This window comes from Trichoderma breve, chromosome 3 (assembly GCF_028502605.1).
Source record: "Trichoderma breve strain T069 chromosome 3, whole genome shotgun sequence".
NCBI lineage: Eukaryota > Fungi > Ascomycota > Sordariomycetes > Hypocreales > Hypocreaceae > Trichoderma > Trichoderma breve.
In genome coordinates this window covers 3,999,399-4,015,313 of record NC_079234.1, presented here as the reverse complement: position 1 = coordinate 4,015,313, position 15,915 = coordinate 3,999,399, and the positions used below count along the sequence as shown (strand labels likewise).

General features: G+C 48.4%; 3 protein-coding genes across 3 annotated transcripts; 1 reads left to right on the top strand and 2 right to left on the bottom strand.

The window, feature by feature from the left end:
• Window positions 1–4,279: 4,279 nt before the first annotated feature.
• On the top strand, window positions 4,280–5,425 carry T069G_05628 (uncharacterized protein; the record flags this gene model as incomplete). Its single annotated transcript, XM_056172838.1, has 1 exon — window positions 4,280–5,425. One exon carries the CDS (start codon window positions 4,280–4,282, stop codon window positions 5,423–5,425), a length of 1,146 nt encoding a protein of 381 aa, XP_056029696.1.
• A 4,408-nt stretch (window positions 5,426–9,833) lies between these two features.
• On the bottom strand, window positions 9,834–10,843 carry T069G_05627 (uncharacterized protein; the record flags this gene model as incomplete). The annotated part of the gene is made up of 2 exons (XM_056172837.1): window positions 9,834–10,042; window positions 10,093–10,843. The coding sequence occupies 2 exons, from the start codon at window positions 10,841–10,843 to the stop codon at window positions 9,834–9,836; spliced, it is 960 nt and encodes a 319-aa protein (XP_056029695.1).
• Window positions 10,844–11,354: 511 nt separating this feature from the next.
• Window positions 11,355–15,543, bottom strand: T069G_05626 (ankyrin repeats (3 copies) domain-containing protein; the record flags this gene model as incomplete). The annotated part of the gene is made up of 4 exons (XM_056172836.1): window positions 11,355–14,730; window positions 14,783–15,364; window positions 15,430–15,454; window positions 15,504–15,543. 4 exons carry the CDS (start codon window positions 15,541–15,543, stop codon window positions 11,355–11,357), a joined length of 4,023 nt encoding a protein of 1,340 aa, XP_056029694.1.
• Window positions 15,544–15,915: the final 372 nt, after the last annotated feature.

Here is a 15,915-nt window from a genome sequence, read left to right as displayed (position 1 = left end):
TCACATGCCAAACCACAAAAGTGACGAGAGTAAAATCGAAGAGGGAGTAAAAAAAAAAAAAAAATACTGATCATGACAGGAAAATTTTCAGAGCAGCGTGCTCCCTCCCGAAAAGGGCCAAGTGACCCAACGGAAGCCGTCCGAATGGCTCGCGCTTCGGCAAAATGTAGCTTGTTTGGCGAGACGAGGTCAGATGAGAGGCCCCAAGGCGCACAATTTTTGACGAGCAGGGCTGACTGCCCTCTCAAGAGCAGAAGAGAAAAAAAAAATGGGTTGCCGAGACAGCGAAAAGAAAATTTCGAGTGAACAATTGATGGTTGTGTGTCTCAGTTTAGGTATGGCATGCAATATACAAGTAAAAGAGAGACACAGGACAAGGGAGGGGGCGTGAATGTCGCGAGCGACGGCCGGTTCTGGCAAGCGACACAGTCCACACGCCCCCCCTCTGTCTCTGCTTTTTGCGTCCTTGCATGCAAGAGGAACGTCGACAATGGGATTGGATGCCTGTTCTGCACGGTCGGTGGGTTAGTCGCGGCGTAGAGATGAACAAGAGACGAATCAGGAACTTTGGAATATGAGAGTATAAGAGCGAGAGTGGATAAAGAAAGGGAAGCATTCAAGGGCTAGCGAGCAATAGAATGAATGGCAGGTTGCAACGTGCTTTCAAAGAAGAAAAGGGCATTGTCCATCCACTACTGGTACTATGATAGATCGCATCCATTGTTGTAGTATCAAGGCACCTCGCTACAAACTCCACGGTTACTGTCTCGCGCATTCCATCCAGCTGGCAGTATTCACTGCGCGTTCGTTCGTATTACAGACGCCACACAAGGAGGCCGCCCTTGCTGAGGACTCCAAATATGGACGACGGCTGGAAAGAATAGGTGTAAATGGCTTTTGGGGGCCGCATTGTGCAGAGCGCCACAGCTGGGGTGAATGTGAATGGGCGAGTTTGACTGCTGACGACGGGTCCGGGTAGACAGGCAGCCTTCAAAGGAAAAGGTCTAGTGCGCTGCTTATGGCGGACGGCGTGAAAGGAGGACTGCTTACGGGCAGGAGACTCCGTATACAAAGCATGCTTGTAGCAGAAAATAGAAGCCGTACAGTAGATGTCTTTGATAGGTAGGTGGGCTTACGACGCGCACTGACAGTGGTGTAGGGTATTCATCAAAGGACAAGGCGATCAATAAAGTTGCCGGCATGCAATAGGAAGGGTGTGTGCATGGAGTAGCATAGGAAAGATGGATGAATGAATGCTCAAAGAGAAAAATGCAACTCACAAAACCGCGTATCCAAATCCAAAAGCCTTGGCGATGTCGTTGCCATCTTTGACATGCCTGATATCAATCCCACAAGTCTAACCTGGTGGTGACAGCCACAAGCCAATAGAAGCCATCCATGGTGGCCTCTCCACTGCTGGAACCCGCACCCACTCGCCACTTTGAACAGCATCTCTGTCCTTGCCTTGATACTCAAACGGAGCACACACACGAAAGTACGTAGGCACTCGGATCGCCGTGGTCATGCGGACTAATGCAAAAAGAGTCCGGCAGCAGTTGTGCGTCACCGCGGTGAGACTCGTGAGAGAGAAGAGCGAGACTAGCAGCATCGGACCCGAAGCGATAGCGCTTGTTGACTAATGATGTCGCCTGGATAAGATGCTGGGCTTCGCATATTGGATAGGCAGACGCGGTAGCGAGTGTGTCATTGCCCATGGCCGATTGTGGGTGGATGGGGCATGCAGGACCACGTCCCATGACTGTTTTCCCTCTCAGCTAGCCCGGTAGTTGACAGTCGTCGCTAGTCTGGCGATTGCGTAGCAGGGCCCGTGTAGCGTGTCTAGGACTTCTTCTGCTTTGCTTTGCCATGACGATGATTCTTGGTGGTTTGCCTTGGTTTGCCGCGATATCGTCATGATGGCAAATATTGTTGAACCGAACTAGGTAGGTTGGGGGGAGGAGGAGAGAAAAATGAGGCTCTTCGGACAAATGCCTGCACGTCAGCGAGGCTGTGAACGCGGAGAGTTGGGGATGTCGCGATCGGGTGTCGCCATCGATGCATCACCATCTCCCTCTGGTTGCCTCTTGCTAGCATACAAACAAGCATCATTGAGTGAGGCAGTGAAAGGTGAAGATGAAGATTGTGTGTTGCAGCAGGTGGTGTCGCCGACAGCCGGCAATCTCCTGGAGGTGTGGCGCATGGTCCGTGGCTTTGTGGCTGGCTCCAAAGCGGCTTAGCGTAGGGCCCAGCAGGGTCTTAGCGAGGGGCCACAAAAACTGGGCGACTTTCCAGTGGACTTGGGGCAGGCAGCACAGCCCAGGCGGCTGAAAATCAGTTAAGCAGGAGCCTGGGTTTTAGTGGTCTTCAGTGGAGGTCTGACATGACATGACGGGCATGATGGCGTCCATGCCCTTGCAGCATTTGCAGCGGTCGCTGTTAGTGCTCTGGCGGTCGCTGTGCGGAGGGCGCTAACAAGGACCGCCTAGATGCGGACCGACGCCATTGCCCGGCGTGTCCCGCTCTCCACCATCTAGGACTCCAAGCTTCAAATTGAATTGTGGCTGTCCACAATCCCAGAGGGCATCGCTTCAATCGCGCCGATCCCCGAAGGTCGAAGCTACTGCTGCTGCTGGTCGATTCGATGCAGGTGAGGTTGATGCCCTGCTAATGCGATGCTAATGCCAGGCAGAGAGACATCACCAGAAGACTCTGGCGCTACTGCTGATGCTACTGCTGATGCTAATACGAAAACTGGATGGATCAATTGCTACTGTACGAAATCAAATCGATGCGACGAAGCTACTGCCAGGCAGGCAGGTCTGCTGCTAACGGCATAGTCAGTGCGGTTTCTGGACCGAACTGAATGAGTCAATCCCCCGTCGACACCCGCGATCCGAGACGTGCGTCAGTGTGTTCTGCATCGCATCTTCGGCCTGGACCGCCGTCGCCCGTTGGCCAATTGTGAGGATGGTGCTTTGGCTTCGGTGTTCAAGGTAGGGCTAGAATCGCATCTTTGTGCAGGATCCGAATTTGCATTGCATGGCCAGCTTCATCAGCCGCCCAGGCAAGGCGCGTCTCTGCCATCTGTCAATTCAATTTGACGGTATTTTCAGCCGCTGCCGGTCGCTGCCATTGGCCAACAGCGTGCGTTTCGAATAAGCGCAGATGCAGCAGAATATTCTCGGGAGGCCGTCTGTGCTGCTATTTTCAGCGCCCTGCCGTTTCGAAATTCTGCAGCCTGCGACGATGCAATGGCCGTGAGCAAAGCATCGTTTGGCTCCCTCTTCTGGTTCTCTCGATTCGATCTAGATGAGATGCCAGAATTGGCGGCAGCCTGGGTGTACCTTTGCAATCTGGTAGCATCTACTCTAGTCTACTGTACCTCTGACCTCACTCACTCGCATCGGTCGCTTTGAGCAAGCATCAATTCATTCCGTTCAACTGCCCTTCCCCCTTCTGGCTGGCCGCTCAGGAACTGCGAAGACCAAAAACCCACCGTCCGTGGCTATGGACGCTCAGCCGCTCCGCTATTGGACTGGCTTCCTCTCTTTCGCTGCTGCTGCTGCGCATCCACACTGGGGACGAACAGGAAGGGAGTCATCGGAGAAGCCCTTAGACTCGCTAGCGCTCTGAAGATGCCTCACATGCCTCGCCGGGGAGGAAGCCCACTCCCCATGTTGCCAGTAGGCAGAAAGCGGAAAGACGGCAGGGGTTCAGGTGCAGGACTCTTGTCGAGACTCGATATGGCTGGACAAGGAGAGTGGAGGGGGCGTGTGAAACAGGGACACGACGGCCAAAAGCGGCCAAGGTCTTGTCCCTTCTCACGCACTCCCATCGCTTTGTCTTTATAAGTCTGCGATGCACCCTCACCTCGTTCTCGATCCAGCATTTCCAGGCAACAAACGCACATCAACCCCACAAGTTCTTTATACTACTACTCCTACTACTACTACATTGTATTGCATTGCATTCCGGACAAGGATCAAAGAGAGACAGACATTGAACACACACTTTGTACAAAAGGCTCTTCATACCCACCTTTTGCTGCATCTTCTCTTTCATCCTTACACCAACCAACAACAGGAACAACAACAACACGTTCCATAATCGGAGTCGTCTTTGAACAAGAATAGCCATCGCACCACACTTGACCACACACAAAAAGACCAGCTTCGGCGCTCACTCGAACGCCTTGCCATCGCAAGGACTCTTGCTCTCTCGCTCACCACCAACTCAACAGCGTACGACGCGCACATTCATCCGCCGCAAATCGGACACAATGTGCACCACCAACGTATACACCTACGTCTACTCAGACGGCCACAAGGAACAGTCTCGCCAGCCCGTCTTCTGCTCTGCATCACGGCAGGGCAAGGTCTGCTCCAACAACGTCGTCTTCCAGCACCCCAACCAGTACATCCAGCACTCAGAGGCATCATTCGGCACCTCGCCCAGCTCTCCCTTCGTCAGCCAGTTCCCGCCCACGCCCACTTACAGCCCGCGATCTGGCACACCAAACTACCGCTCCGGCGACGAGTCCGACCGATCGCGTCGCAGCACCTCGAGCTCACGGCGCCGCTCTGCCAGCCTCTACATCAACGGACAGAAAGTATATGACCTTGGCCGCGATGGATCACGGCGCGAGCGCATCGTTCTAGTTGAAGGCCCGCCCACCCCACGAACTCCTCCTACTGCCTTCAACTTCCCCAGCGCACCGCCTTCGCCCAATGCCTCCGCCCATGCTTCTGCCTCTCCTTCTGTCTACGGCTCTTCACCCCGCGACTCTGGCTCTAGCTTCTCCCGCCGGCCCATCATTGTCGATGGCCGGGTTCCTCGGGATGAGCGGGTTGAGCGCAATGAGCGTGTGGAGCGACCTCGCATCCAGGTCGAAGTAGTCGAGGCAATCCCTCCCGCAGCCCGCTCTTCTTCCAAGCATGATCGCCACTCTTCCACCAGCTCCCGCGACAGCCACGGACGGAGCAGCGCCAACGAGGAGGAGACCATTCGACACCGACGCGAGCGGGAGGAGCGACGGGCCGACAAGCAGCGCGATGAGGAAGAGGAGCGACAGCGCCGCATCCGCCTCCGCATTGCAAAGGCCAACGCTGAGATCAACAAGCGCCCGCCCGTGCCGATGCCTCCCGCCCCCATCCGCGCCTCCTCCTTCAAGACCACCGCAGCTGTTGGCGATGACGATGTCAAGAAGCTGACGGACAGTGTCAGGCGCATGAGCTTCGAGGAGGAGCGCCGCGAGGAGAAGGCTCGCGACATTGCCCGCAAGCAGGACCAGCGCGAGGAAGACGAGGCCCAGCGGCAGCGTCTTGCCGAGCGCATCAGGCCGCGACGCCGCTCCACCATCGGCTCCGGCGGCCGTCGCCACCGCGACCGCGTGCTCTACGATGACGGCGGTTATCGATGGGAGTAAAGGAAGTCGGATGACGATCTCCTAGCGCCATCCTCTATTCCCGCGCATCACTCTTTTGTCTTTGACTTTACACATTGACATCCTTTCCTTTTTCTTTTTACTTCTTTTCCTTTGTATTGATACGAACTACTTTTTGCATGACTTGAGCATATTGCCTGTATTACTTGGAGGTGGAAAAAAAAGCCATCTATTCAAAAGTAAAAAAGAAACGAAAAAGAACAAAAAAAGGCATTTGGAATAACAACAGAACACATGTGGTTGGCATTTGGAATTTTTGACAAGCAAGCGATGATTTTTTTTTTTTTATTTTTTTTATTTCCTTTTTGGAAACTTTTTCTTGTATACTATGAGATTTATGATACCATATAATACCCGATAATGAATATCAGTGGAGTTTTTTTTCTTGGAGTATTATACTTGCGAGCACATATCGTAACATGCAACTGCGCACTTTTTTTCTCCCGCTCTCGTGCTTGTATACACGCCCCTTCATTTACTTATTACACTTTGACGGGCCAAGGGCTGCATGGTGACAGAATCGAGGTGGTCTGGGTGCAATAAGCAGTGGAGTGTTAGTGTTTTATTCCACCGAGTCTTGGTCGCCACACTTGTCCATCTCAACGTGTGAATGTCCACGATTTACTCTTCTTACTACTGTATCTATAACTTCATTCCATTTTCTTTTCACAAGTGATCGACCTTGAAGACTACTCTTCCTAGAATAGAGAAATACAACGATTAGTTTGGCTAAACCGGCTCACCTGGCCACAACCGCAACCCTCCCTCGGGCGCCCGTCTCTCCTATCCCATTCTCCCATCCATCCATCCCACCCCCTTGTGACGAAGGATGCATTTTGCATATGCATCATGCAGTTCCAAAATGCACCATGCAAGACCGGGCTTATCGATAAAATGTGTAGTTTCTACGAAGCTGCCAGTTACGTCAAAGCAAGCGGGCCCGGTGCCGCCAGTAGGAACAAGAGGCGAGACACCATGTTTTGGCAACGATGCTTGAATCCTGGTCTTCGTGGACCGAGTCTGGGGATACGATAGGCTGGAGGCGGGCGAAATGAGTGTGAGTGGGCGCATGCGAGTATATGGGGACCAGGGGAATTCGAGCAGGGATGAAGAAGAAGGACAGGGTGCCGGAGAGGATGGGTATTCTTCTTATTTTTTTTGTGGGAAAAGAGTTGATGTTTCTGTGTGGATTTGCCTAGAGATTTATGTTTTTAATTTATAGGATAAAAGTTGCCGTATTATGGCTTTGCGACTGAGCGGTTTATGGATGCGACTGGAGCCGACATGCGCGATTATATTTCTTACCGAGGAAGACTTGTGATAGTAGACAGGATAGAGAAAAAAAGAAGAAAGTAATGAATGCGGTCAATCAGAGGGACGATGAAGAAATAACATCACGAACGCAATGAAAATGTGCGAAGATATAAAATGTATGGTTGCGATCACGGGCGCGATAACTTCAGGGCGAGCCGAATGTCTCAATAAATCAGGTTCGGCACCGGCTAAAAACCGTTCTCGTGATGAAACAGAATTTTCCTCTCTTGGCCAGGTCTCAGCTTTTACCTAACCCACCATCTCGATTTTTTTTGTCCCTCTTCTATTTTCTCAGAAAAGCATGTGTTCTGTTCCTGGTCCAAGCCAAAATAAAATGTCAAGCCCGGCTATTCCCCCAACAAACACCATGCCCACTCACACTGATACTCACACCTCGCGCCCGTAAACTTGAAGAGACTGAGAAGCAGCATGTAACATGTCGCATGTAACGCACGTCCCCTTGCCCGGATTACATACATAAACACACACACGTACATTACATTACATGGACCGCACCCAGAAGCAAGGCACGGCACGTCAAGGTTACTAGCAGTCTAGACGATGCCGTAAAAAGAGAGTAAGAGAGAAATAAAAGCGGGATATTCGCAAGGGTGGGAAGACGAAATGCACACGCCCTCCCCCTCCATTTTTTTTGTTTTTTCGGACGACAGAAAAAGTCACCCGGGAGACCACGCGGGAAACTCGGTGTGGAGGCCCGGCCGGATTGTGCAGCGAAAGGAGGGCGGAGATGGGGCGTGATTGGGTGGATGGGCGGAGAGGTTGAGAAAATGGACCGGAAGGGAATCTCTTGTTCAGCTTGCTTGCTCTTTGTCGGGTCGGCCCAAAGGGGGAGCTGGAGCTTATACAGCTGAATGAACTTGAACTAGTAAGTTGTGAAAGCTGGGGACGGGAGAGCTATGAAGCTGGGGGCGAGAGTGGATGGCGCCGTGAGAGAGGTAGAAGGGCTTTGTGTAAGTAAGTTCGAGGAAGACTAATATAGCGTCGACGGTGAATGTATATATAGGACTAAACTTGACTCAGAAAGGGGCCAGCAATACGGATGTTTGGCAGGTGATGGCCAAAGTAGAAAAAGGGTTGGCCACTGAGACCCGACATAAGTCAAAAGTGTGTCTGGGGGGATGGGATGGGGAGATGGGGAGATGAGTGATGTGCCGGCTTTTGCCATGCCCGGTTATATGGACGAAAAGTGAGGTGGTGGTGGCGGCAGTAGCATCGGCCGAGAAAAAAAGAGTTGGTGTGAATGCATCAAGAGAGGCGGTGTGTGTCCAATACTGGGCCTATTTGCAACTCGTATCGTATCTAACTGTACTATGTCGTGATGGGGGCCGGGGCCGGATATGGGCCTGGAAGTGGAGGAGGCGCCTTGGACGACTTGTCGAAAGCGGGATGTGGCTTTCGAAGGTGCATATTGACCGCTGAAGGATGTCGAGTTTGACAGCGTCGGGCAACTTGGTCCTGGGAGACTAGGCATGGATATGTTGTGGTAGCGTTGCGGTTTATGCATCTTGGACTGGTCACGAGTGTGCTACATGATGCGAAGTAGCGAGTCATGGTGGTTTTTTTCACGACGACATGGTTTGCAGAAACTGGAGTGAAGCTTGTCTAGGGAGGTTGTATTGAGCTAAATCGTGGTTCTCATGATGTCTTTTAACATTGGATGTGATATGCCGGCGAGTTTCTGAATCTTGTAATTGGTTATCTTGCTTTGCGTCGATGATATCAAATGCAGAGAGGACTTGACAAGGATCAAAATCCCATCCCATGAGAGACTGTGTCTGGTAGTGGAATTTATGTGTGTGAAATATACTCTTATCTGACGTCCCTTGTGATGAGTTCTTTCTTTGTATACGAGTTATGGAAGTTATTTATAATCAAGAGGTTTAGTAAAGCTGTAATAGCTGGTTTGAGGAGAGCTACGCCCCGGTCTCTGGGTACGAGTTATATGTAGTGAGATCTGGGAGCGTTCCTCTCGAGTTTCGTATATACGGGAATGAATTCCAGTCTTATCTATCTAGATATGCTAGAGCGTAAGTCCCGTAGGAAGTCCTCCTTTCTATTTCATATGTCACGTCTTTTCCATACAGTTCATTTAGTGAGAGTGCTTATAGATCATTCATTGAAGTAGTAAGGTGTGTACATACCGTTATCTATATACCTAAGTATCGAACATTCTATATAGAAGACTGCCCTCTAAATAGACATATTCTACGGATGGAACATGAATCATCTTTATTTCTCTCACTTGTCTGTTGATATCTTCCATTTTCCATCTTTATTTCATCCCATCTTCAGATACTCAATGACTTCTTCATATCCTGCGAGCTCTTCTATCTCTGAAATAATCGATAATAAATCAGCCAAATGTCTCAAAGTTACTTAACTAAGTGCCAGCATAACAGTAAGATTTACCTCTTGTCAGCATCTGTGAAAGCAAGAACGGTTCATTGCTGGTCTGAGTCTTGGGCTGTTCATTTTTCCTGTAAGCAGCAATTCGCTTCAATATGAGCGGCAGTCGCCGTTCGTCCTACATTCAACGCTCAATAGTAACCTCAATCCCAGTTTACAGATCCAAAAACGCTTTAGTCCCAATTTATATGACTATTCTATCTATGGGAAAATCTCCTCTGCTCGAATCTGCAATGAGTGTATTTTTATCAATTTAGGAATCATAAAATGGGTCATCCTTAGATACGTCGGGGACTTGCTCTAGCAACCATTCCTCCATTCTCCCGGTCCATGGCCATTCAAAAACCACTTTGTTCCCATCTTCTTTGGTCATATGGGGAGTCCATCCTCCAATTGATATACTCTCCAAATGTGGTAGGACAGATAAAGCTATTCTTGCCGCTTTCTCATCTGTCTCTGCCCCTTCTTGTAACACCCTGCGATGATAAGCTCGTCCGTCCGGCCCGAAATACGCATTACCGCACCAGGGACCCCCATCGAATCCCAAAGATAAATCTGCTGAATAAGGAAGGTCAAGGTGTCTTATATTTGGGTAGCCGACAAGTTCACGAAGAAAAGTCTACGTGTGTTAGTTGTAAAAGATCTTGCCCTAATCTTGAATGCTTACCTTGAGGTATGGGTCGTTGGGTCGTTTGATGATGACGATATCATCGGGCTCAAGACCGAGGTTGTTTTTCACCATTTGTAGTTTCTCTTTGTCTACTTCCACGTAGTGAAAGCTTTCGTCGCTATACTCACCCTCACCAATTCTTCCTCTTAAAGAGAGGGAAACGAGGTTCGGCATGGCTCTGAGTAGATCTAGATATTCATTATAAACTGAGTCTCCATGTCCGTGCGTTGCAACTTACCAGACAGTAGGGGCTCGCTCCATCTATGTACAGCTTGAAAATTGAGAGATCGAATGGACGGCACTTTAGAAGTGCTCTCGATAAAGGATCCTTGGTCGCTTCTGGATGCCGTGGCTTCCAAGGCTCGTAGGTTCGGACACATGGGGATGAGATAGAAGGAAGACTGGCTTGGAACGAGGTGATTGACCGACGGGAGTGAAAGGTTTCTTTTTGAGAAGACACTTTCAAAGTAATTGGCAGACACCGCAGAAATACCCCAGTCTATTCGCTCCAAATTGTGCATCAAAGTCAGGACATCTGCAAAGAGCTCGGGTATTTCGTCTCCCGGATTCGGTGAATCATATCTGAGTCCGTATTCCCCGCTGCTGACGTAGATGTCTACGTGGAGATGTTTAACCGAGTCGAGAGCCATGGGACAGTCCCTCATTTCTAGCAACCGTTCTCGAGCATTTCTCCAAGGCGTCCTCTCAATCCCCCACTTATTGTTGTCAACTACCAGCCGGTTAAAGAGATCAGATGGACACACGCGGCCATCAATTCCTCTATAAATTTCGGAACTCGGGTCGCACAGCTCTTTGAATGGGTCGTCACGATTCTCCAGCCATTGCAAGTTTTCGTTGATCCATGGATGGTCAATATCCTTGATGAAGATTGGAATTTTACTATGGGTTACGATCGGTGTCAGTAATTCATAAGTATGCTGGACGAATGAGTGGAAGTAAGACTGCAACGGGGCATTCAAGAGGCTCATCTTGATCTGTATTCGTGACAGTCAATCGGCTTTGTGAGTATGTCAGCGATGAACCTCCTCCTCGTTGGGGCAAGCTGGCTTTTAATATGGTTCATTTGTTGCGTTGGACGGATCCTTCATGGAAGCCTAGAATGTATGCAATATTCGAGTGAGGGCGCTGACGCTTTGGGCACGTTATCGGTTTAACCTGTTCCGGAGAGTTAAGAGGCCTAGGATGCATGAACCTTTCCTTGGCGTAAAGCGCAGCCTAACGCTGTTCATAACGAACATGTGTCATTTAAATCTCTTCCGCCATTTAGACATACGTAGCCAGGTTCAATAGTTATCCACCCGAATATGTAGAAGAAAAACCCAGAGCTGCTACGAGTTTGACAATTAAAAACAGTGCATAAAAGAGATGCACTATTATTTTCACGCAGATTGTATACACTGAAGAGCTACTCTAGAAACAGTGTTTTCACAAAGAAAGAACCACTCGCCGCAAATCGTTTATCATCAAGATCTAGCATCCTTATATTTTCCCGTCTTTACATTCTTCTGTGTTTTCCAATTTCTTCTTTAGATACTCAATGACTTGTTTGTATCCAGCCAGCTCCTCTATCTTTACAATGGTCGGTAAAAACTTAGCTAAATGCCCCGAAGTTACTTGATTAAGGTTTAGCCTAACAGTGAGACTCCTCTCGTTGGTACCCATATCAGCATCTGCGAAAGCGAGAATAGTCCTAGCAATCCGAAGTACTTGTTTTCTCTGCTCAGTAGGGTTAACGATTCGAACAGCCTCTGTAAAGCGTTGAAAGACAAGCATTATAACGCGTTGCTGGTAGTTGCTTGATTTGACTCCCAAAAAGGCAAAAATTTTCAAGGCCAAAGTCCTCAGGCTGCCAGGCTGTATCTCTTCAGTTACTGCAAACAGGTCGACAGTAGCATCAAAGATAACCTCTAGGTAGCGAACCGGAATTTCATTACTAGTAGATGCGTGGCGATCCAAATGAGCTTCTCGAGCCATTTCGAACCTTGATTCAATAAAAGGCAGCAACTTAGATGTCACAGAGTCGGTACCCTGCTTGATAACTGTGCATAGTACTCCCAGACCTGCAAGCGTAAGGCCAAGAGCTTCATCATGTTCCGAATACTTGCAGCAGCTTTGGTATTCTTCACACCTCATGTTTGTAATCTTGTCAACCATGGAATCCATGCTTTCCACAAGACTTGCTCCCAGTTCTATCGCCAGTTTCTCACTGAATCTGGATAGCAATCTTGGCCTCGGACTCAACGCTGCCGCTCTCAGGAGCTCAATACCAGCCTGTCCACAAACTTCAGCATTGAGTTGATCTTCAGCCTTGACTGCTACCGACAATCGCTCCGCAAGTATGCGAATTAGTTCCTGCATCGGTGCTTCTCCTGCCTTGCCAAGATGCCCTACTAAGTCACTCATTGCAATCATCCAGAGCTTACAGATAACAAGGGACAAGTGCCTGAAATTTTTGCCGCGCTCAACGGCTACCAAAAGCAGTTCAATGCCAGGCAGAACAGAAGTCTCTGCTTTTTGGGACTTTCGTTTCAAACTTAGGTGTTCGTTCAAAAGGTGTCTCTTGAGCTCGTTTGCACGCCTCTGGACTGCCATTTCCAATACTGGCTCTCCCAACCCAGGATGGGAGACGAGATTGTTCAGTGCTTCGGCCCATGTGTTTGTAATCAACCTGACTAGCTGCCTGTCATTGGTCGCAATAGCAGTGTCCAATATGTTCACCGCAGCCAGAGCCATTCGATACAAGACTTGTGGGAAGTGTTTTCCATGACTGCCTTGGACGAGGGTATTTGCTGATAGGCCAATATGGGGTGATGCCACACCGCCAGTGCCAGCTTCATGAGTCAAGATGGGTTCACCGTCTTTGCTAGCAGAACCTAAACCAAGAAACTCAGACAAATCGTCTCGGAGACGTGATATATGGTTATTGTCTTGTTTTGTTGTCGGTACGTCAATGTCATTGTGCGACATTGTAGCCAACTCTACCATGTCAATAAAGGCGTCTTTACCTAGCCTAACCAATGCTTTGAGGAAAATAGTTTCACCATTTTGGATTTCTTTCTTTAAAGATTTCTCGAATTGTCTGATGAGACGGTCGATCATTTCCATGCTACCAGCTCTGGAAGTCGCCCTGAACTCTTGCCGCAGAACCTGTTGACGATTTTGCCAAGGGAGGTCGTGATCCTTGTCATAATCTGGAGCCCCTTTGCCTCTCTCCGATAAAACATGCATAATGTCTGTATGTCCACGGGTTTTTGCAACTTCATACGCCGTACCCGTTCGTCCTCCAGCTTTACTAATTTTGGCGCCATTCTCCAGAAGTAGAATCACAACTTCCCTGTTTCCGTGATATACTGCTGCCCGGAGAGCTGGTCCGAGTGTACCGCTTCGATCATTGACTTTCACACCATGCTTGAGCAACATCTTGATAGTATCCAGAAATGGGCTCACGTCTAGTCCTGGTTTGAGACCCATGACGGCAGCTGTCACTGGGGTTCCGTATATTTTGTGCGTTGCACGGATATCTATACGTTTAGAGCAAAGTAGTCTAACAAGGTCCAAGTGACCGTAAAATGCTGCAGAGTGGAGAGAAGTGCCGAATGGCCAGTCTTTCTCAATGATGATCTTGGAATCCCCATAACGTGCGAGGATTGCATTGGCACAACGGCAACACCCAATCAAGGATATGACTTGTAAAGCCGTGCCGAAAGAGCTTTGAACCTTTACGTCCGCCCCGGCTTTAACAAGGCGCAATATCACATCTTCATGATGCTTTCTGCAAGCAGTGACGAGGGCTGTTTCTTTCTTCGCATTCGTGAAATTGAGTTCTGCCTTTTCAACAAGAAGTTTCACTGCTTGAAAATTCCCGTAACGAGCGGCATAGTGTAGAGGAGTGTGACCTTCTTTGTCTTTAGCGTTGATATTCGCACCGTTTTGTATCAGTTTTGCAACAGTAGAGCTGGTATCGTATCCTTTTACCGAATTCCGTAAAGCCCAGTGGATGGGAATTAATCCATCGTTATCAAGCTTTGTCACGTCGAACCACTTCCTTGCCACGAAAATATCGAAGAGCCCGGTGAGGCCATAATAGCTAACAATGTGCTCGTGGTGAACTCCGACTGGCAATCTCTTGCCCATATTAAACAAGTGAACTTGAAATGCCAATTGAAGATTACCAAATTTGCCTCCTTGGGTTTTGGCAAAAAGGATCTGAAACAAGTCGAGGACTGTTGAATATCTCTTTTCGATATGTAGGATATTCTTGGATATGAAACTCTTCTGAATGCTTATGGCCCACATTGAGGAGACAAATGGTAGAAACGGGTGATTTTGTATCACCGACTCAAGGTTCTCAGTATTACGCCATGAGGCATCGTCCAGAGAGCTCTGACCGAATTCTAAAGAGCGCAGATAAGACAGACAGAGCTCTGCAATCTGGAGGTTGTAAGCAGCTGGCTCGTATGCTCTAAAGAACTCAAAGGCTGTTATGTGACAGAATTGAAAAGTCCCAAGATGCTCGTTGAATTGGATCAAATGTTCAGAGGACGTAACAATTGCAGAGGTATTCTTGACCAGATCTTGATGAAGCTTCTTGTTGATAGTCCCGTGGGAATCAAGTGATAGCGCCACGCACAGGGTGTCTTTTGACATTGAACCCATGTTGGATGCGAGTAGGGCCACCGCTCTCTGAACTATTTGTTGCTCTATTGTGTTTTGTAAGACCTTAAACTTATAAGCATAGGTCTTGTATAGATCTTCTAATATCCTTGGGGGAGAGAGCTTTAGTAAGGCCTCCATGACTTGTGATTCGTGCTTCATTTGGCTAATGTTTGATGCTTGTAGGATAACCCATAGGAATCTGTATCATATCCGTCAGTGGAAGTATAAATAGAAGGATCCACAGCACTTACATTCCGTCTGCCTTTTGGGTCAATTCGTCCAATAGTCGCCCCTTAAGCTGTGGATTTCCATCAAGGAGTGCTGATCTGAGATTTTCTTCTAGATATTGTTCGATATCACGCCTGTTTTTCTCCGCTGTAACTTGAACTAGGAACAGCCGACGTGTTCGCAACTCATCGGTACAATTGCAATGGCGGGAACTGATGGCTACGCTAAGGCGGTAGCTACTCATTTCATACCGGAGCTTTCGAGCTAATGCATTGAAACCACAAATTACTCGTTCCTGCGTGGCATCAGGAAGTTGATCAAGCGCATCGATGACCATATATATATCTCGTTTTGATGAAATGAGCATTTCGTGCAGAAAATTCTCCATTTCCTCGAGGCTAGAATATTCATTATATGTATTGGTCGATCGGTCCCTGGATTCGTTGAGCGTTTGCTCCCAAAATGTCGTTAAAATATCTTGGTAGAGCTCATCCGTGCTCTGGTTGTCTTCGATATGGAAGCCGACATAGTAGTAGAGCAAGTGGACCGCATCAGGGCCTTTTATCGAGAACTGATTCTGATGAATACATTCAATCACACGGGACCTAAAGATAAAGATTATTCTCTACTCATAACAGGTATGACAAGGACAGGTGGTATAGAAACTCACATCAAAATTGATTTCCCACATCCAGCTACTTAATAGTCAGTATAAAGCTGTCTTCTATAAGTGGAGAAACTTACGACTGCCATAAAGCCAGAGTAAAGAGTATTCTGCCTCCATTTTCTCCCAAGATTGGAAAGCACTCTCTTGGATTAGCCAGTGGCAGGTATTCGAATTTTGCCATTTTGCTCTCAAATCTCTGTGCTGTCCCTGTGCAATATGCTTCGGGGACGAGACTGCTTTTGGGTGATCTAGACGTGTTAAAACTTTTAAAATTAGGATAGTAGATGGTAAAAACTTACAAGTAATGTTGCCTTCTTTGTTAGTATTGTTATTTTTTTCGGACATGGTAATAGGAGCTTGACCCGAAGATTGACTTAATCCTATGGTCAAGAGTGATAATAATCTCCAGGAAACTGACGATCAGAAGAAAACTTTATCCTTTCATTTCAAGAGACCAATATGTAATTGCCAACATTATACGCTCCTCGC